Raw genomic sequence first — 22,131 nt, forward strand, 5'->3', positions numbered from 1 at the left:
AGGGATTCATCACCTCCTTCCAACCCCGCGGCTCTGCACGGACACTTCCCTCCAGGTTGCTGTAAGCGCCGTCCAACCTGGCCTTGAACCTGCTCCTCTATGGGGCAGCCGCAGGTTCTCTGGGCAACCCGTGCCACAGCCTCGCCAGCCTCACAGGGAAGAACTTTATTCTAAGGTCCAATCTAAACCTAATCTCTCTCTTTCAGTTTGAAGCCGTTCCCCCTTGTCCTGTCACTACATGCCCTTATAAATGATCACCCCCGAGAACCTCGTGCCTTGAGCCAGAGGAATGACTTGGTGCTCCCTGCTTTCTAGATCCCAAGTGGTCCTATGCCACCCCTAAATAAGAAGGAAAAAAAGAGGAGTGATTTTTTTTGCATGCTTTCTGTCTGGGCTAAAATGTATTTTTCAAAAGCATCTATCTTAATTTAAAGACCTTAAGTGGTGGCAAATCTAAGACACACTCAGGATTGTGGCCTGAGGGTGACATACAAACCTTCATGCAAAAGCCATCCAGCAGCCTGGACTCTCAGAAGCAGAGCATGATCTCCCCCTGAAGCCAAGATCCAAAATAAGCTTGCCACTGGATTCTCAACAACAGACTAAAAATCACTGCTGGGAACCTGGTACCTGGAGCTTAAGGAATCTGCTGTCTTCTCTCTAGATCCTAAGTGTTCCCATGCCTTTCCTGGACAGGCAGGAGGAAAGAGAAGCAATATTTTTCCTGGCAGGTGCTAAAAAAACTGTGAGGCCAGTTGGAAAAAGAGTGAACAGAGTTCACTCAAAGAAAGCCCTTTCCTCAGAGGGTAAGTACCCTAAAGAAATGCTTTAAAAGAGCATCCTCAACAGTTCCTTTTCACACAGTCCCAATGCAATTCCAGAAGTAGTACTAGACCCAAATTACTTGGAAAAAGTCTGTCTGAAAAACCATATTCTGAGATGAGGATACCATGACTGAAGCTTCAGCACTTCTCACCTAAAGATGCCATAATCGCAAATGATCCATCCAGCCTTGGCCAAAATACCTGGGGGTTTTCAGAGGTTGAATTCCATTCTAGTACCTTTCAATTTTCCTGTTTCACTCCTAGTTATATGCTATGGGGAAGCTAGTGACATCCTCATGCAGATTTAAAAAAATAATAATTTCCAATACCAGTTTGATAGGAAATGCTGGATGCACTTTCCCAAAGGTAGATGTTGATAGTTGTAAATATTCAAGCAAATGGTTTGTGGAGATGGACATCTTCCACCTGAGCTGCAAATAAAAATTTCTGAGCTGGTCCTAGAAGGAATCACAGCAACATATTTGCAGTAAAGTTAGGCAGAAAATAACTGTTGAGACAGCTTCCATATGGAAAATAGAAACCAAACTATTTAGAAACCACTCGGCCATCCTGTCAAGAGACAGACAGCATTAACAACCCTGTGAGGTTCTCCCAGCTGCACAAACAGGACAGGCCAATTCCAGGGAGGAGAATGCATGGACAGAGAGCCTGGCTCCAGGGAGCAGGTACCATTAAGGTGCCATTAAGACCCTTCTTACCCTACTCTGCAAACCCACTCTCAGAACTCTGGAAATGAGACTTGACCAAGGGGACAGAGCCTGCTCCATGCCACAGGAGAGCAGAACAGCCTGTCCAGGTGTCCTTGCCTGCTCTCACAGAGGCACCTGGCAAATATCAGATGAACCCCTGAAGACCTGAATGACCATTACTGCTAGAGTGTTTTTGGCTATGTGCCTACCAGATGCGGAGTACAGAGAACCCTTTGTTCCAGAGGCATTGTTACCACAGGCCAAACTGCCTACTGCCACAAGAGAGGTGATCAGATTCCCCTTCTCCTCCCCTCCCCATCTGTTCATGGCAACCATGTTATGTGTGAGAATTTACATAAATTGCCCTCTGATCTGTGGAAGAAAATCCAAAATCCAGTTTGGAAATCCACAGCAGGTTGACAAGTAGCTTTGATCCCTGAAATTTCCAGAGAGCAGCAGATTAAGGATTAATTAATTAACATTCTCCCAATCCAAAGGAAAATCATGGCCACTGTAAGCACAGAAACAAGTCTTCCTTTAAAGATATTTGCCATCAGTATCTGAAGGTTCTCCCAATAGTCAGCAGAAAAAACTAATTTCATACACTCAAGTCAACCACCCCATTCTTCTGGCAGGAGTACATAAATATGCATTTGTGACAGACCTACAAACCCTCATCAGATCCAGCACCTGATTTTCCCTCATCATAACAGTAACAGCCATCACCCCAGTCAGACCTCAGAGGTCCAGAATTCGGATGGAGTATTAGATGGCAGCCTAAAGGTCAGAACCCTCCTGAGACCTCAGATCTTTTTTCTTGTTTGCTTCCAGGGTATTTTTAGAGAGGAGATCTCTCTCTCTCTGGGCAAGAACTGCCTCACAGAGAGGCAGAGCTTTCCTGACCGACTCATCCACACACAATTACTTCAGGCCCAGTGAGAGATGCCGACTGGTTTTAAGCACTTTCCAAGCACCCTTGGTGCTGCAACTGATTAGTGAGTCATGCAAAGACGTCATTGTGAATGTATTTCCTCCACTGCTGCTTCACCAAATGCAAAACCACACAACAAAACCATGAGTTCAAACACCTGATTCAGGTGCAGGCCCCCATTTCTTCCAGGACCTCTGCACTTCCAGTTTCTGTTAAGATCAGCTTCTCTCCTGAAGATAAACAAAAGACCAGCTGCAGAGTTAGAGCAGAGCTCTGCCTTGCCCAAAACCTCCCAAGATATCAACCAACAGACAACTTCCAAAGAACATAGAGATAAGAAGGCAAGGATATTACCACAGAGCCCAGAACACTACATCCTCATCCAAGCTATTTGTGATTTGGAGATTTTCTGAATTAAAGGGGTGTCTGTATATGTTAAAAGACCTTCCTTGAATTTGCCCAATCATTTTGGAGCCTATGTAAATTTTAGCAACAACATCCTGTGACAAAGATTTCACAGTTTAGATATGCTCCATGATGAAACGACTTTATTTGTTCTAAACCTCCTAATCTTGCAACTTATATGACTTTTTCTACTACAAAACTTCATCAGAGCAACTTTTCATTAGAAAGATGATCTGAGTTTTTTCAGTTTTGATTTGACACAAATAACCTTGCTTACAAGATCAGAGACCCAACAGTCCAAAGAAATTACTCTAATGGACAACCTCTTTTCCTCCCCAAAAATAATACAGAACAACATGTTCCCACAGGTTGAAGTAGAAAAGGAGGAAGCTGCAACTTGAGCTCCTCTGGCATTCTCATACATGTGGAACTAGACAGAGGACTAGCTGTGCCTGAGGTGGTAGGTGCAAGACACCTTCCTCCTCTCTTTCTGTTGCAAGTTTCAGTGAGGGTGGTAGGCTGAATCTAGAGAAGCTGTTGAAATAATTCCTTCTGCTGTCTAAAGATTTTCAACAGCATCCAACTTAAGCCAAACTACTTGGCTACACATTCTGTGAATGAAAGTCTTTCCAGAGCTTCTGTCCTACAGTTGAAAAAATAATCTCCTTTAGAAAGCATGTGCATGGCCTGAGCTTGGAGCTCAGAGATTCAAGTTTTGGAACCAGAGAAGTGTTTCCTAGAGATCCTGCTATGCTCAAAGCTCTCACAGCTGCACCTGACAAACCATAGCCAGCTTGAGATGACTTCTCAGTCTCTCTCTCTGTAGTGAAAAAAAAATACTTTTGTATTTTCTTTCTCAGGAAAACTGCAGTCTATATATTTTAATCAGAGTTTTGGAAGAGAAAAAAATCCCAAGATTCCTCTTTGAAGCAGAGACACTCTCATGGTATTTGGGATCCCCTTTGTAGCTTCACCTTTTGTGCCTGTTAAAACCAAATATTTTGATATGAAGAGCTGGGGTACCAGCCTCTCCCTCTCTTGCTTTATGGCTAAGTAATACTCATGGATTTCCTTTTCACACATTTTCACCTTTCTTTTGCCACTTCCATTTACAAAGGTGAGAGAAAGTTTTGGACACAGTAAGGAAAGATAAGAAAATAAAACAAAAATAGGAGATAAGCAGAAATGCCGAAATGGAAAAATCACATTTGGGAATTTTTGTCTAATGAAATAGAAAACCATTTCCTTTGCAGCCCAACTAAACTTCCATTTTTTTCCTGCTAATGGACGTAGGAGGAGTGCTGCCTCTGACCTGAGATGCACCGACACAAACCACCTTGGTAGACTTGTGAGCTGCAGTTCATGGATTTGAACTGGAGAGAACATTATGATAATCTAATTTGACCTCATCTGTTCTGCAGGCCATAGCACTTCCTCTTGTAATTCCTTCAGCATGTACATGCTTTCTGTCTGGGCTAAAATGTATTTTTCAAAAGCATCTATCCTAATTTAAAGACCTTAAGTGGTGGCAAATCTAAGACACACTCAGGATTGTGGCCTGAGGGTGACATACAAACCTTCATGCAAAAGCCATCCAGCAGCCTGGACTCTCAGAAGCAGAGCATGATCTCCCCCTGAAGCCAAGATCCAAAATGAGCTTGCCCCTGGATTCTCAACAACAGACTAAAAATCACTGCTGGGAACCTGGTACCCGGAGCTTGAGGAATCAGGACAGCATAAGCTGGTGCTCTCGGCTGTCTCTTCTCTAGATTCTAAGTGTTCCCATGCCTTTCCTGGACAGGCAGGAGGAAAGAGGAGCAATTTTTCTCCTGCCACGTCCTAGGTAACTGTGAGGCCACTTCAAAGAAAAGGGAATAGTTACAAAACTACTTCCTAAGAGGGTAAGTCCTCTAAAGAAATGCTTTAAAAGAGCATCCTTAACAGTTTATTTTCACACAGTCCTGATACAAATCCAGAAGCAATACTGGACCCCAAATGACTTGGAAAGTCTGAAAAAAAAACCCTATTTTCTGAGATGAGGATACCATGACTGGAGCTTCAGCACCTCTCACTTAAAGATGCCATAAATCAGAGATGAAGACCACTCGTGATGTCTGGAACACCCATTAAGATGGGATTCCATGAGACCTCTGAAACCTGGGAGGCCCTAGAACATCATAAAGAGCCACCAAAAGAGACTCTGTATCAAAATCATGTTTTCCATGAGTCACAGCTGAAATTGAAGGCAACAGGCTTTTCTTAGCCCTACAAACCATGTAACAGCACATTCAGAGCTCAGAACTCCAGAGCTGAAGGCCACAAGGCTTTCCACTTTCCCACTGATCCTGTCCATCAGCCACACCAAGCTATCTACTGTAGAGAATCTCTCTACAGCTCTCCTGGCCATGGGTGAAGTATTTGAGGCTTAGTCTGAAAGATGGTTACAGGCCAGGAACAATGCTTTACACAAGAGCTCTGAGGAGTCTCTCATCTGAAGTGAACAGAGGAGTCAGAAAACTACCCTGCAAACAGCAAATCAATCTGAGCAGCCCTAACATCTCCCCATGGAAACTCCCCAGAGCCAAGGGGACAGCTGCTCCAGCCTCAGACAGATTTGGAGCACTGGATGTTGTCTGGGACACTGGTTTTTCATTAATCGCACAGAGCTATGCAGAACTCTCCCTCCTGCCCATTCCAAAAACAGTCTCACACAACCAGTCCTTGCCTGACATCACGACACCTCTCAGCACACAACCATCAAATAAGAGAAACATAAAGCACCCCAAAAGAGCTGGAAAGGACTGCTCAGACTAGAGCAACTGTAACTGCCTGTAAACTGAGTGCTCTGTAACATGCTTCTTTGAATTAGCAGGGATACAGTCAAGGTTAAAAGGGGATTATGCCAAAGACAATTTGTTTTCCTATCAAACACATTCATCAGCAGCACAGAAGTTGCAAGTCAAACAGCCTTCAGACTGCACAGACACGTGGACACCACCATCTTTAGTGGTGGCACCCTTGAGGATACCATGTAAAAGTTATTGGGGACACAACAGAGTTTTCCTATTTCTTATAGAAAATGAAACCACACAAAGCTACCAACTGGCAAACACAAGGAAATCCGACCACTTTCTCTTAGGAGTGAGCAGAGTCCTGCTTTGCACACCAGGACATGCAAGTTTGGCTTCAGAAGCGGAGCAAAGGCTCTAAGCAGATATTTGTCCCAAACTTTCTGCCCAAAGATTTCAGCAATATGGCAAATATGGTTACAAAACTCCCTTTCCTTTCACTAATTAGTGTGCCTTAACATAACATCACCTTTTTGCAGGAAATTTCAGAAGAAAATTAATACTAAGCCTTCATCCTCACACTGCAGTTCCCATGGTACTTCCCTCCACGACCATGATTCTGCAACATTCTGGCCAGGTCACCACCCTCCAAACCATGTTCTTCCCTCCTAACTGGGCACGAAGGTCCCAAGAGCTGCAGAATCCAACACTTTCTGCCCCAAAGTGCAAACCTATGCACAACACCACTGAACAACAGAGAAACAGTCACAATGTCCTGCCACAGAGGTGACCACACTCGGCACTTGGGTACGATGATCCCCTTCAGTTCCTAATCCCATTAAAAATCTTGGGATCCTTCAGTCTAATCCTGCTGATATCGCTCCTGGGGATGCTGACAACCTCCTCAGCTGAAAGGTCACAACCAAGCTCCCTCCAATCCTCAGATTCAGTCCAGTCTCACAATTCACACACCTGGGTGTCATGGAACATGGCACAAAGTGACTTCCAGCTGCAGTAGCCCACCCCTTCCCTGAGCCACCACCACTCACAGAAGAGCCAGACCAACACAAGGGACAGCCTTGGTGCCAAACTTTCTTCAACTATACAAAACTTACACCACCACTTGCCCAAGACTCAGCAGGAGAAGCTTCAGGACCAAAAGCCTTATTTTTAAAAAAGGATTATTGAAAAATAAAACGCAAGATTTTGAGTTAGAAACAGGCCAAAATCAGAAGTTTGATCAAGCAGACACTCTGTTGGGAGTGTCTACAAACCTTCCTCCAGCATTTGAACAAACTGCAAATCTGTGAGCCACAAGAGGCTTCTGGATAGGGAAAAGTTGGAAAACCATTTCCCATAGCTGAGGTCCTAGCAACTCTGGGAACAAGGATGAACTCTATTTCAAATCACCACAGGGCAGGAGTCACTGGCTGTAGCCCCTACAAGGACATTACAGGCAGCCAGCATCTGTAACTGACCTTTAATCTACTTAACCCTTGCAAAAGCTTCTAATCCCACCCCCACAAAAGTTCAGAAAACTCCTTTTGCCCCAGAAGCAACAGCTTTGATCCAACATCACTCAAGAGACTTACCTTCCCAAACTGTTCGAAATATTGTTTCACATCCTCCACAGTAGTGTTCACAGACAGACCACCCACAAATATCTTCTTCGTTCGGGTCACCATCTGGAAAAGGGAAGGACAGGAATTCACCACATAAACCCAGAGCAAGCAGAGAACGAGACTCAAAAGGCCACTAACTCTCCTCTGCTGCCAAGAAGTGCTTTTCCCGTTGCTGCAGATGAGCTTCCAACTTCTTGAAGCCCTCTGGCCAAATACAGTTGGCAGATCTGTCCCACACTAGATTCACGCTCTTGCCTTCACAGACCCCATCACACGTGCCAGCACCCAGCCACCACCTCCTCATCAGACAATTACCAGCCTCTCCCTTCACCAACCTGCCACCCCTCCCTCAGCACTGTGACACCACCCCAAATGTGTGGGGCACAGCTGTCCCTTCCCTAGTCCTGCCACTTTGCACAGCCATCCTCCTCCAGACAACCCCAGAGGTACCTGCTCTGCTTCCAGGGTGGCAGGAGGCCTGCCAGCACAGGCAGGTTCCCCAGGCTTTGCCCTCCCACCCCACAAAGTGCACAGAATTCCAGTCTGAAATGGAATAAGCCTCATTTCACTACCATTCGCCAGTCACTTAAATAGAGCCCAGTCAACACCCAGTTAAATCGCTTTTGCCTCTGCAAGGAGGTAAAGACAAGATCCCTCTGTCACTTGCCACTGATACAGCTGGGACAAGGAAGAAAACTAACTACCCTGAGAGGGGCCATGGCTGCCAGGCTGAGGCACACCGACATCCTTTGAACCAGCTCTCCAGCTGCATCCTCCCCTTAGCTGCTTGGCTACACCCCTGCTCTCAGAGGAACACATGGTCCTAATTACCCCAAGGAGCATAGGGCTAATCCGCAGCAATTCCCTGGCTTGGAGAGCAGCCCGTTCTAACACTAAAGCACCTTCTGTCACCAAACTGCTTAATGGAATTAACCCAATTCCTACCATGTGCTTCCTGGCTCCAGTTACTTGGGATACCTGCTCACCAATTGTTCTCAGTGCCTGAACCCCTTACTTCCCTCTCAGCACCAGTCTCCTCTTTCCTCTCTGCTTCGCAACACAGCTTCTCCCCAGCTCTTTCACTCCTAACAGCACTTTGGAACACAGACTCTAAACTTTAAAACTCACATCCAAGAGCCAAGTTAAAGGAAGACCCAAAGTCTAAAGACAGTCTCCAGCATGCTGCTGGCTCCTCAGCTAAAAGTTTCTAGCTGCAAACCTGGGAAAAGTTCCTGCCACTGTGCATTTTAATGCCAGAGCTTCTGGCAGATAAGATCCAACACCAAACTCCTTTTGCCTTTTCCAGTGCTGAAGCACACAAGGGCATTTCACAAAATGAAATCCTTCTCCCCTTCCCTGCCATCCACTCATTCATCACACGCAGGTGCACACTCTTCCACCTGTGTCACATCACAGCATGGAGCTGTTCCATATCTTCTAAGGCCTGGAACTTACACCCATTGTCTGCAACCTCGGAAGGACTAAGTTCACCCTGGGCAGCATTTAATCCACAAGCTCTACCTAGTGTATCCTGAAGTACAACCAAGGGGCTTCCTGGTTCCTTCAGTGCCATGCACTCCCAGCACAGCGCTCCAGGTGAGTCCTGAGCAAACCCCAGCGAGTAACTCTGTTGCATGCACTGGCCACCTTGCACAAAAGGACAAAGTTCACTACCACAAATCTTGCCCTTTGTGGCACAAGGGCTGCCCACAGTGCTTACCTTGGGCTGTGCTCGGCGAGGGAATGCTACCTTCGGGTCAATCTGAAAGAGATGTGGAGAAGAACAGGTGAACACACTTCTCCTACTTATTTACAGACACACGGTTTCCTCCATGTCTGCGGCTGTCTCTGCCCAAGTGACACCCTGCTAAAAGCCCAAAGAATCTACCTGAGGTACATAAAATGAGGCTGGCTGCAGACATTTTTCCCTCTCGGTAAGGTATAGCCCAGGGAGACTACAAGTCCCAGCATGCACTGGTCCATCTCCAGCTGAGCGCTGGGCAGATGCACTGAGAGCCCATCACTTGCTGGGATTAACAGGCTGGGCTGCACCCTCCCGCTTGGCCGGCCCCTGGGTGCCTTGCATCACCAGCCTCATATTAAAAGTGGTTTCTTTTGCCTTTTTTTGCTTTTACCCTTCACTCTGCCTACAAATACAGAGTTCATCTGGGTAGTGACAAGACAGAAAAGAAGCAGCACACAAACCCCAAAACCTTTCTTCCCTTCAAACAGAGACTGTAGAGCAGACAAAAAGAAGCAATAAAAGAGCAGACAGGATGGCACAAATTAACCCGAGGAGCCCAGGCCCCCTGGCTGCGGAGGCTGCGGCCGCAGAGATCGTGCTGCCCCTCTCCCCAGGCCGCACTGCACACAAAGCCGTGATGCCTCCCTCCCTCTCTCCCTCCGCTGGCTGAGCCTCCATTGTGCCTGTTCAGCTTCCCTATAAACCTGCTGCTGGCCGGAGCAGCCGGCCCCGCGCCGCCATCCAGGTGCCGCGTGTTGTGCCGGGCTCAGCACGGATGAGCGCGTTCCTACATTGGCCTCACACCATCACCAGCACCACCACAAAAGCTGGGACAACACTAATGCAGCTGCAAGCCAAACACCCACAAAGCCTTCTCTCCTCCTCAGCCACCACCTCTTTCTTTACAGCCTATTTTTACAGCAACTCCTGTAAAGTTACATCACATCGGGGATGATCCAGACCTACAAATCAGCTTACAAAGACCTGTGGTAAAGGCAGGTTTGGCTCATCCCCGCACTTGGACAGGCTGCAGCTGGGAGGGCAGCCTGGAGCGTTGTCCCATCAGCCCAGCAGCTCCAACAGCCCAAAAGGAAGCTGTGTTTCTCCAGCTCCCCTCACTGCTTTGTTCAGCTTTCCAGCCTGGCTGCCCTCCCGTCCCGCATCCTTTTACTTGTCTCACAGTCCTGGAGCTTGGCCCCCCTGTGCCCTTCCACCAGCTCCTCTCCCTGCCTTCCCCACCTCCATTCTGACTCACAGCTTACAACATAAATAAACTCAGCACGTAGGTAAACACAGGCAAAACTGAAGAGCACAAATAAATTCAAAAATAAACCTCACTCCCCAAGCTCCAAGCGCCAGCAGATTAGCATACCCTCCAGTGCCTCCCTGGGGCATCGGAACCGTCCAGGCCCTCCCCTCTCCGGGCACACCCCCACCCCCTCCCGCCACTGCTTCCTGGCTAGTGCAGACACCCACAGCGAATTCTGAGGACAGGGGACGGCAGGAGACCAGGAGGTTGATGGCAGATAATAAGCAAAAACAATAATCTACTGTCTTTTACTTCTCAGCCAGTGTCATTCAGCTCCTGCCAATAAGATGCTTTCATACTCAGCAATGCTAAGCTCAGCCTCATTTTCTCATTACCCTGAGTGTGATCAACTGGGCAGAGATAACGTGTCCTCCTGGCTGGAGAGAGCAGGCAGTCATTTCAAAAATTCTTCTGCACAACCAGCTATTGTTGCAGGTAGAGGGAGGCTGGGGTGACCGACTGCAGGCGCAGCCCTGGGAACACGCAGAGGGGAGTGAGTTCAGTGCCGGACTCAAGTTACTCAAACTGGACTGCTCCTTGGTGGCTGGAGTCTTTCCTAATTAAAGCAAAGGCACCGGTACCTTATTCCCTCATTTCTGGTGTTAAAACAAATAGCCCTGGAGGAGTTGTGTTTCAGTGTCACCCACTGACGTAATGGATCCTTTTTACAAAACCAGATAAAAATCTGCTAAGAGTATTCAGAACTGCTCAGATTGTATCCAAAAAACAAAACCCCAGATCAGGCTGCAGTGAATGGAAGTCACCTGAGCTCAAACTGCTTCTAGTTCAGCCCACAAGGCTTTGGGGATGAGGAATCCCACTGAAGTTGCAAGTGGACCAACAGGCCAGCCAGATCCTCAGTAATACTCTTCAGGCCACCTACAGCCCCATTTCATAGCTTAGGTCACATAACTCCTGCCTTAGCCTAGCTGGTATCAGTGTCCCAAAGCACAGGGCGGACTGGGAAGGACCTGCAAGACACCAGGTCTGGGTTTGTTCTTCCATTGTACCTCTGTCACTACCTCCGCCCTGCTGGTCTGCACTGCCGGGGAGCTGCAGATCACTGCCTCACCACAAAAGACAAACCCAGCAAAAATTCAAAAACGACAACAAAGATATGATGGGATGACCCAGCACTGCCGAGTGGTCATCCCAGAGTGTGTGAAAAAGTAAAGAAGCAGCTCAAGGCAACAGCCAGCTGCAGCTTTACAAAGTCCCACAAATCTTTTACCTTGAGACTGTAAAGTCAATTCTCATATCAAGTATTTTCAAAAATAACCCTGTAGTCTGCTGCTATCTAGCTTACAAAGAGGAGTCTGAAAAGAACAAGGATGCCCCGAAGAATCGGGCCAACTGCCCTTCATTAGGGTAGGAAGAATCAGAAAACAATGAAGCAACAAGTTAAGCAGACACTGTCTATCAAATGCTGTTTGCCAGGAGACACCAAGCCCCATGAGAAGGCTGTCCTTACAGGACATCAGGCCTTGTCCTGCAAAGTTTCATAAAACTCTAAATAAAGATTTAGATGAGTTTGTGTCGTTTAACCCATGACTCACAGTAGAGCCTTTCACCTCAGCAGGGAAAAGGCATATGGAGGTTCCATGTGCTCCCACAAGACCAACCTCTCACGAGGCAAAACACCCCAAAACACCTGACCCAGCTGAAAACTGCACTAAACAAAATATAAGAAGGAAAGGAGAAAGAGGATCAAAGCTCCTAACAAAGAAGGCCCTGGTGAAACTCTCCCCATTCTCCATGCCATGCTGGCGGGGCGAGTGGAGCAGATGCAGCAGGGAATTTGAACGGCTGGCTGGTCCCCACACACCCTGCGCCACGAGGCTCCTCTGTTCTCCTGCAGCACCCACTGTCCCTCCCTGCCCGCGTGGGCTGCACCCTGGGCGGCACCACGGGCTGCAGAGCGCCTTCGTACAGCCGGCAGCAGCGGCAAGCAGAGAAGAATGGACAACGTGGATTTCAGTTCACTTCTAACCCTGAAACACTTCCAGGATTAGTGCTACAACAGACATCCATCACTTGTCTTTTCAAGAAGGGTCTACGCCACAGACTCATGACAGGACTAGCTGATCAGACACTGTGTTTACACAGGATAGTAAAATAAAAAAAGAGAAAAAAGAGAAAAAAGAAAACCCTGGGCCCTCCTCAAAAGTCATTACTGTAACCCTCTTCAGAGCAAAATTCACTTTACATCACTCCTAGAAGGAGGAGGACTGGGAATCCTGGGGACCCAGCCTCAGCCAGGAAGGCTGGGGTGGGTTTAACCAGGAGCTCCCGTGGGGAGGAAGGACCTGTGCACATCAAAGGGAGCGATCCAGGCAGTTAAACAGGAACAGACATAAATCTTGCTGCAACTCATGCTGTAAACCCTAAGAAAGAGGGTCTCACTCTCCCGCCCTCTCCTTCTGCCAAGATAAAGACTAGGATGCCTGGGCCACGCGCTGCAAGAAATAAAACTCTGCATTTGGACTCCTCAGCAGCCCTTGCCTGGAGCCAGAACATACCCCCTTAGCCAGAACTATGCCATCCCCTTGCAGCCCCCGCCCACTCCCCCATCCCTACCCTCACCTTCACCTCAGGGCAGCAATAAGGGAAAGGAATTCAGGGGAAGGCAAGTCACTAAAACTAAAGAGAAGGGACCTCCCACTCAGACATCTCACCCCCACACCTCAAAACGGTCTGCACATCTCCTGAGCACCACAGACTCACAAGGCAGGACCCACCACATTATGCCACTAGTTCAGTGAGCTACCAAATCTTTCTGCTAGCCCAGCTGGGGCTCCTTATCACCCAAACTTGCAGAATGAGAGCTGGAGCTGCAGCCGCTCCAAGAGGCCGATGATGGCCCACATGGGCAGGCACTGGCCACACTCGGAGACAATGAAGTCCTGAACTTCCGTGACCATTACAAAAACTTCACCTGGGGAAACCACAAGAGAATCTCTGGGGCGCACAGAACAAGGGCTCACTGCCAGAAAGGGTGAATGCACAGGCCACCATGGCCAGGGAAGCAGGGCCTCGGCGCTGGGGAGCAGCACCTCTGAGGAGGGATCAGTGCTCGGCAGCATACAGGATGAAAGGGCGGCCTCCCTCTCTCTAAACGCAGCTACATCTTATTTCCCCGGGCAAATCCTCATCCCAAACGTGTTCAGCTGTCCCAGCTTCAAGAGGGCTACAGTCACCGCCCGGATGGGCCTTACAACCAACGGGCCAGACGAAAACCATCATCAAGATCCACAGACCCACACCAGTAATCAGCACACGGCGAGCCCGGTGCTCGGGCGGCAGCTAGGCTACCCTCCAGCAAGTGGGACAGAGAAAGGAACGATCGATCCGTATCAGGAATCAATAGTTTACAACCTCTAACTGGAAATCAAACACTACAATCGACGGCTGCTCCGAGCACAGCCGTTCCACTGGCAAATGCACCCCTGAGATGAGAGAAGTCATCTCACCGTCTTGGAGTCCAGTTCATGTCTGGATTGGGCCAGGACCTTGTCGACGCCAGCCTGGTCCATGAACGTGACGAACCCGAAGCCCCTGAGCCCCGCAGCCCGGGCAGAAGAGGGGATGCAGAGAGAAGAGAGAAAGTTGGTTAAAGTGGCGGTCGGGCCGCGGCGGGAGCGAAGGGAGGCGCGGGCCCGGCCTCTCACCTGGATCTCTTTGTCAGCGGGTCCCGCATCACCAGGCACTCCTTCACCTCGCCGAACTGGCTGAAGTACTCCCGCAAGCCCTCTGCAAGCACAGCACCCACCGTGGGTGTCCCATCCCAGCCCGGTCCGGCCCGGCCCTGCCGTTCCCCCCCCCGGCTCAGCCCCAGCTCCACCACCCCTAGCCCCGGCGGCAGGTGCGGGGCCCCGCGGCGCTCACCTTGCGTGGTCTGCCAGCTCAGTCCCCCGATGAACATTTTGCTGCGGGAGGAAGGGGAGAGCCGTGAGTGGGGCCGCGCCGGGGGGCCGCGGCACCCCGCGGGGGTGGCGGCGGCGGGGCCGCGCGGGGAGGGGAGGGCGCGGATCGGCCATGTTGGCAGCGGCACCGCCGCCGCTGCTGCCGCCGCCGCCGCGCCTGCCCGGGCCGGGCAGCCAGGGCCGGGGGAGGGGGCGACCGCGGCCGGACCCGGGGGGGTGGTGGGGGCGGCCGGTAGCGGCCGCCGCGGAGGTACCAAGGGTCGTGCGGGGAGTCCGGGGAGGCGAGGCCAGGCTGGCTGCCGTCTGTCTCCATTCGGACCTCTTCTCCCTGCGAGGAGCGGCGCCGCACTCCCGGGGCAGATGAGCGCTGGAAAAGGGGCCGGACGGACAGGCCATGCTGCCCCCTCCCCCGACCCCTCTCCGCCGGGCGGGGAGGGAGCGAGGGAGGAGGGCCCGGCGGGCACAACCTGCCCGGCTCCTCCCACCCCCGCCGGCCCGCCGGCCGCCCTGCGCATAAAACCCGCCGGCGGAACCGGGGCCGAGTGTAGGGAGTCGTCCCCGCACCGCGCTGGGGGAGAGCGCCCGACTCCGGGCGCGGAGGCGACGGGAGCAGCCCTGGAGCTCGCAGCCGCTTTGTCCCCGGCCGCGCCGCCCGCACCTGCCCCGGGGCGGTGGACAAAGGGCGACGGAGCCAGGCCCGGCCCGGTGCGCTCGGGCTCGCTGTGGCGGATCCCGGACACCCCGGCCCTGTTCCTCCCGGTGTTTCGCCGCCGCCGAGGGCGCTTCCAGGTCGGGACCAGGACTGCCCTGCTCACCCCGGGACCCTGACTAGGCAGCGGGGAGTCGAGGCGCCTTCCCGGAGCCTTGGTACCTCTGTGCCTCCTGGCAGCCTACGGGGACCCTGCAGGGGTCAGGGGCTTCCCGGCCTCGCCGCTTGCTGCCCTGCACGGCAGTGCCCAGGCTGCAGGACCCGGGGCAGAGCTGTGGCCGGGCACCGCGGAGCCCCGTAGAGCCCCGCAGCACCAGGTATGCACAGCCCAGCCACTCTCCTCTCCCCGCGGCTCACTGGGAAGAGGGTAGGTTGGTCCCCAAGGCACCGTGCAGTTTCTTGCTCATTCAGGCTGACAGACTCATGCCGGGCTCTATTCGAGTTCCACTGCCACACAAGTTCATTCACATGCTGCTTCTCGAGCAGGTCTGTGCACTCCGCCTCTGCTCTTGGGCAACCTACCCCACGTAGCTGGAGGAGCTCAGTGAGAAACAAATGAAATACCTATAAAGTTGGAGTCGAGAGGAGAGCTGAAACCTTGCCTGACTGCACCAAGCATCTCTCTAGGAGAAGGCACTTGTTCACATCTGTGGCATATCAGAACAGAGTAGTGCTCAAAGCCTCTGGTGACAGTGCTGTGACCCCTTCTCATGGCAAAAGGGTATCGCTGGATTCCAGGTATACGCTACTGTGCTGCCAGATACTCCCCACAGGCTCCTTCTAGCATGGGTCCCCCCTGTACTCTCTTACTGCCTAAAGCAAGGTATTGATAGCTCAGGTCAGTGCCTTCCTCTTCTCTCATAACTGTTTTACCATGTCCCAGTACACATCCTCACCCTCCTGGAGAGGAACCACTACACTTTTTTTAAACAATATTTTGTGATAATATATTTTGTTACATGGGCTGCAACTCTGAGTTAAATTTATCTTCTGCCCATTAGCTCTGCCAAACCACCATTCACCCACCCCATTTCCTGAGTTGGTTCAGGATCCTATCCTGTGTCCTGGCCCTGTGCTTGGGCACAGCAATGCACTCGACACCACAGACTCGGTAGCTGCTCCTGGGAACTGAGCTATGCAGCATCCCAATTCCTGCTGCCACTGGTCCAGGCTGAGCTGCTTCTCCAGAATAACCCACTCTTCATTCCACAGGGCTGAAGTCATCACTTTGGGTGGAGGTGCCCTGAGAGGCAGCAGGGCTGGTGCAGCAGGGAAATATAAATAATGACATGCAGAGGTGATACTGCAGCTGGCAGTGACGGGCAGGAGTGCAGAGCCAGTGGAAGCAGCGGTGCTGAGGCAGCATCCCAGCCATCTCCTCTTGCATGTCCTGAGAAACCTAGACAAAGCTGGGCTCCCAGAGCCACCACAGCCGCCTGCCACACTGTCCAAACTCACTGATGTTTTGCTCCCTTCTGGCACCTGCTCTCTCCCATTTAGAGGGGGAACTAACTAACAATTTCAAGTCACCTGGCACAGGTTTTATGTTCCATAATTGCCCAAGCTAGCTCACTACTAATGCTAATTAAAAACAAGAAGGAGGGAAAAAAAAGAAACAAGAGCTCAGTGTTGGACTCCCTAAAGGACAACATCTCTTGCTTTGCTACCAGTGCATTACTATAATTTTAAACATGTTATTTTTAAGACTGTACAAGTTGAGCACTCTGAGGCACACTGTTAAAATACCTCATTGTGTCCTTTTTTATGTTTATTATTTTATTCACTTTTTCTCCACCAAAATAATGTTGGAGAGGGGAGAACAGGATCAATGTGAGTTAACATCTGTGAAGATCAGAGGAAAAAACTTGAGCCTTCAAGAAGATTTGCATGGAGGATGTGGTTGGACTTGCATCACTGGCAATGACACAGTAAGCTACCATGTAACTTATTCCGAGGTTGTTTCCAAGACATACACATGATATTTTGTATTTCCACCTTAGGACTCCGAAGTGCTTTGTAAGTATCAATTCATTTATCTCTGTAATGCACAGGACAGTGGGTCTTGAAAAATCTGCTGATTAGTGACAGTAGGAAGCTTTCCTCACAGAGAAGTAAATATATAAAACATTCCAGACCTTATGATTGGAAAGATGATCTGCTGAATATAAAATAATGCAGCATTGTATTCCTGGGGCTGCAGACAGACAGCTGTAGTGCCTCTGTGGCTGCTGCTGAGAGGTTGCCAAACACCAGCGAGATTAACAAAACTGCTCAGTTTTCTTGCTGCTATTCAGTGTCTCATGTGTGGTAGAGTGACACTATCAAAATCATGTCCACTTCCTGCAGAGGAGGATGATTGGCAAAGCTCTGCCCAGCACCAGTGGCAGACACTGGAGTTATTCATGGTGAGAGGGAGGTTCCAAAAAGTGGAGGTTAGGGGTGGGTCAGGGAAAGCAGCCTCCTCTTTTCCCTCCCTCATCATATGAAGCTTAAGGAGAGATTGTCTTGGAGACCTGTCTTTAGCTGGGAGGTTTTGGCAGTCAGGAACTATGGGAAGTTTCACTTTTCATTTAGTTTGGACAATTAATAAACAAATTTGAGCAGGAATTCAAATAATTTTTGTAAGATTTGCATTACGATGCTGAAGGTGCAAACCTGGAAGGTATTAGCTGTGACTCCACAGGCAGCCTGGGGGCATTGCCTGGCTCTGGCAGTGGCTTCTGGTGGTTCTCAGGCCTGCTTTAGGAAGGATGCTGACCCTCTGGAAAGGCTGATGGCAAAACCCTGCTAGCCCATGCATGAGGCAGCCAGGAGTGCCTACCTCGAAGGGAACTCACTGCCCCAGCAACCACCAGCCTGGCAGGAGCTGGCTTGGGGCAAGAGTCAGGCACATCGGCAAAGAGGAGCTATTTAGGGAAATTAAATTATTTAGATTCCACTCAGGTGGGGGCAGGGGGGCAGGGAGGGACAGAGTCAGCAATAGGAAGAGACAAATTACTGCAAATGCACCAAGGATTTCTTTACTTCATATAAGAAACCTCAGGGAGCAAGATTCATGGGAGAGCAAACTGTTTACATGGTGTAGAGCACTGAAGAAGAGGATGGGTGGGAACACAGAAGAGGGGGTCATGCAAGAGAAACATAGGTATTCATAAAGAGAAAGAGGAGAGGAAGAGTAAATAGTGACAACTGAGATAACCAGAAAAGGAATGAGGGAGGAAAGAGGAGGAGACCACCCCAATTACTACAGAGCAGCAAGAGGGATTGCAGCCTCATGGGGAAAAAAAGGGAAAGAAGTCTGCAGGCGATGAAAAATAAAACATCAAGAGAACTTGCAGCATAGTAAATTCAGTGTAGGGATTCAGCATAAAACAGCAAAACCAGAGAGGTCTCTGAAGGACAGTAGGAGATTGCAGGCTTCTACCTGCTGTCCTGGAAATGATGGCTAAGGGAAAAATCAGAGAGCCCTGCCTGCTATTCTTCCTCTCTACAAATTCTAAAAACTACTACGTGGCGTCTAGTCTCCATGATCCTATCTAAATCAGCCCAGCAAACGAGGGAGGAAGCCCTGGCTGTTGAGCTCTAATACAGGAGCTGTTCCATGCAGGCCCAGCACCACAGCAGCCCGGCCCAGGTGCCACCTCTCTGCAGCAGCCTGCAAAGGATTCCCCCCTCCCCAAAGAGGAGATGGAAACATTTTCATTTCCCATTAATTTATAGATTTTTTTAAATACTCCAAAGATTGCATATAAAGTGACAGAAAGCAATAACAGATTTGAAAAATGAGACCTCTCTCCTTGAAAGTGCCCTGAGCTCTACCTTGCCTCTAACCTCTTAGCTACCATTCATTCCAGCCTTCCATCAGTCACTGCTTTCTGCTCTGTCCTTTCTCCTATGTAACCCCATCCCAGTCTTTACTTCCTATGGAAAAGGGACCTTTCTTAGAGCATCCACTGTTAAGAGGCTCTTCTCTAGCTGAGAAGCAGAGCATTGCCTCTTGTTCTTCCCCTCCTCACCTGGAAGCTCAGAGCTTCCCATGGTGGGATACAGAGGGACTCATTTCCTAACCATTAGAAAAGAGAGGTGAGATGGATGCAACCAAAGTCCACCATGTACTGGACTCTTTAAAAGAAGACTGATTGAATTGTTTCTTGTGCTCACTGAAGGTAAGGTTAGCTTCAGTTGACACAGAAAGAGAGAAATGTTAGATATCAGGAGAAACTAGCAACTATAAAGATGGCTAAAGATGGGACAGGGGAGCCAGGAAAGCCATGGAATTCCCATTCATGAACATTTTTAAGACTAAATTAAACAAATGTCAGTGTGGTGATTATATCCTGTTTTGTTCTTGTACATTATATATGTGCAAGAACACATATATGTATTATATATGTGTGCAGGAACACTCCATATGCATAGATGGAGCCTAGAGAAGAGGAATAACAGAGAAATTTAAAGGCTTTGGTCCATGGGTTCATAATAGGGCAAAGAACAGTGTAGCATGGGGCTGGGCTGACCAAATACCACCAGACTGAGAAGACATCTGGGAATGAGCTGGGTGAAGAGGGGTAACAGAAAAAGTTCTGGGTCAGGTTTGAGAGCTGCCAGACACCTTATACAAAAGGGATTTCTGTACTAACATTTTAAAAAAGTATTAAAGTTCTGAATTTAAACTAAAATCCTGTGTCCCAGTGGAAGAGGGGCAGGGTGAGCCCTAAACACAACACCACAGCCAACACAGTGTTTCCAATGTCTCCTTGCAGTGACACTGCTGGTGCCTGGCTGTCCAGTGTGCTGGGTCTCTACATCAGCTCCTCAGGCAGTGATGCTGCACTATCCATGGACCTGCATATCCTCTGCAGGTCTGATGCATGTGTGAATTATTAATCTGGGGATGAAGTCAGCACCGTGTGAAGGACCTCTAAAATCTGCCTTAAAGAAGGTAGAGTCCAAGAGAACAGAGGAACAAGGGCAGAACAGGACTCAGGGGAAGGACTGGATTCCCTGCTGAGATGCTTGCAGGAGGCAGAAATTTGGGTCCTGGCACTGTCCCAGAGCAGCACCAGAAGGAAGCACTCACAGGAGCAAACAGAGAACTTTTGGCTCAACACATGAACAGGAGCTGAGCAAGCAGAAGCTGTTTCTTCATCCCCTCTCTTTCAGGACATGATCGATTTCCTACCTCTGCTATAGTACTTGCACTGGCTTTTAACTCCCATTTCTTCAAGACTTATTTTCTAATCTAAGATGATGGGACCTCTGGTCCACAAATCCCAACAGCACTTCTCAGAGGACGACATTATAGCATTCAGGTACTATGATGGTGTAAAGTAACTAGGGCTAAGTAACTGCTAAACTTAACAGCACAACATTGAGAAGGTTTGCAGAGTATTTGGGCGAAAGAACAGAAAAAACTATCTTTAAAATCCAGGGTGCATGCTGGAGCTCTTGAGATGAGAAAGGTTCAGACCAAGGCAAGTACACAGGACAGAAATACACACTGTAAATCTTCCTAAGCAGCTCAGCCTGTCCTGGTTCCTCAAGGTTTTGCCAAGGTATTTTGTTTGTACTTGTCACATGACTTACATCAGGCATCACATCCTAATCAAGACGGACACCAGTGTCTTCCCAGGCAAAGCTCCCATCCTCAAACCGCAGGAGAGGCTTAGCTGCTCTGTACATGCCTGAGCCTCCTCCCTGCTGAAGGGGAAAGGAGGCGAGAGGCTGCCGGGGTCCAGGTGCACTTGTGGTCATTCTCTGCTCATTCTCCTGTTTGCTGTAGAACAGGCTACTGCAAGGCATAAACTCACCCAGTGTGTGCTATACTCAGAACTGCTTTTCTACAGCAGTGCACCCAGCACAGATGCTCTGGAGCAGGAGTGGTGCCCACCAGAGAAGGAGGGCTTGCCTCACTCCAGGGCACATCTGCACTCAGGCTTACAGGCTCCCAATCCTTCCAGACTAAGGAATGTGAAATGAGATGGTTGTTACTAAATACTCTAGTTTCAGTAACCTTCACCAGCTTTAAATGTCTTTGGAACTAGAAAAGGCTCAAAATCTGTTCTTTGGTCCCAAGACACAGTGATTCCCCTGCCCACACACCCAGTGAGCTGACCTCTAACTGAAGGGAAGCGCTCATTCTGCACTGCTCAAAGTCTAGTGGGAAATACTTTGCTCATGCTGCTACTTGTCCATTCTTGCCCATCTTTTTCTCACTTTTCACAGCCTTTAACCATCTATCTTTTCACGCCTTTGCCTGCTGTGGATTTCCCTCAAGGCTGATTTTACTACCTTAGGGTCTTTTTTTTTTTATTTTTCCAGGCAGAAATTTCCTCACCTACGTCATGCCCATGCAGTTCCATGAGCTGAAGTAAACTGAGTCACTGACCCTTTTCCCACCAGGAGCAAGCAGTGATTCACAAACTATTCCTCAGAGCTCCCAGCTGGCCGGTGGCCAAGGTACTGCAACAGCTAAGGACCAGCTCCATCCAAAGTAGCCGGCCAAGGCATTATTTAGGACAAGGCTAAGACATGAAGATACTCCTCCAAAAGCAGGGCACAGAGGAGCAGCAGGAAACCTTTCTCACAGTAGAGGTGTGAAATGTATATTGAAACCATCCCTTTAGTAAAAATATGAATGAAACAGTAACCTGTGCAATTCAAAGTCTCTGGGTATATGAATCAAAATGGGGAATGGTAACATTAAACATTAAAGTAACATTAAAAACGCTTAAGGCTCAGACAAAAATGCCTTTAAGATTTTAGTTCCATCTCCCTGCCATATTCCAAATTATTCAATGAGCAATTCTGCACATCTTTTTGCAGGAATGATCAGTGCCTTTTTAGAGCAATCAGAGGAAAGGACTTTCATGAGTTACACATGAAATAGAGGGATCATACTCTGGTTTAAGACATCTCGACTCACTGGACTTGTAATCTGATTATATGGATGTTTTTGGAATCCCTGTGCAGTATGTCCTGCCTTGCTCTAACCTTTCCCTTCTGGGGGTAACCAGGTTTACTGCTTCACAGACACCACTGGGTTTGGAAACTGCCTGCTTGTCATGGATGGAAATAGTGAGGCATCTTCCAAAACTTCCCACTGATTTTAGATGTTTGACTCAAGAAGCTGGAAATGAGTAAACATCCCTCTTCCAAAGAAGGC

The 22,131-nt window shown here is 49.2% G+C and overlaps 1 protein-coding gene and 1 long non-coding RNA gene across 5 annotated transcripts in view; one reads left to right on the forward strand and one right to left on the reverse strand.

Moving 5' to 3' along the window:
* The window catches only part of MSI1 (musashi RNA binding protein 1), a 56,832-nt gene that overhangs the window by 15,488 nt on the left and 19,213 nt on the right, over positions 1–22,131 (reverse strand). Inside the window, exons 1-6 of one of the 2 annotated variants that reach the window (XM_014894622.2) lie at positions 14,512–14,720; positions 14,220–14,260; positions 14,003–14,084; positions 13,805–13,889; positions 9,002–9,043; positions 7,252–7,344 (exon numbers count right to left, since the gene is read on the reverse strand). In XM_014894622.2, coding sequence (XP_014750108.1) covers positions 7,252–7,344; positions 9,002–9,043; positions 13,805–13,889; positions 14,003–14,084; positions 14,220–14,260; positions 14,512–14,570 — 402 coding nt within the window. In that variant the 5' untranslated portion in view covers positions 14,571–14,720. Of the gene's footprint in view, positions 1–7,251; positions 7,345–9,001; positions 9,044–13,804; positions 13,890–14,002; positions 14,085–14,219; positions 14,261–14,511; positions 14,721–22,131 lie in introns of those variants that run through there. The other variant, XM_088175922.1, reaches the window with a different exon arrangement.
* On the forward strand, positions 15,290–21,615 carry LOC148221656 (uncharacterized). 3 transcript variants are annotated; one of them, XR_015807645.1, is made up of 3 exons: positions 15,290–16,894; positions 19,730–20,278; positions 21,288–21,615. It is a non-coding gene; the product is annotated as an uncharacterized LOC148221656 (long non-coding RNA). The 3 variants fall into 3 exon arrangements; XR_015807646.1 differs by having other exon boundaries at positions 15,290–15,704; positions 16,778–20,278; XR_015807644.1 differs by having other exon boundaries at positions 15,290–20,278.

Source organism: Sturnus vulgaris, chromosome 19, assembly GCF_052056855.1.
Source record: "Sturnus vulgaris isolate bStuVul1 chromosome 19, bStuVul1.hap1, whole genome shotgun sequence".
Taxonomy (NCBI): Eukaryota; Metazoa; Chordata; class Aves; order Passeriformes; family Sturnidae; genus Sturnus; species Sturnus vulgaris.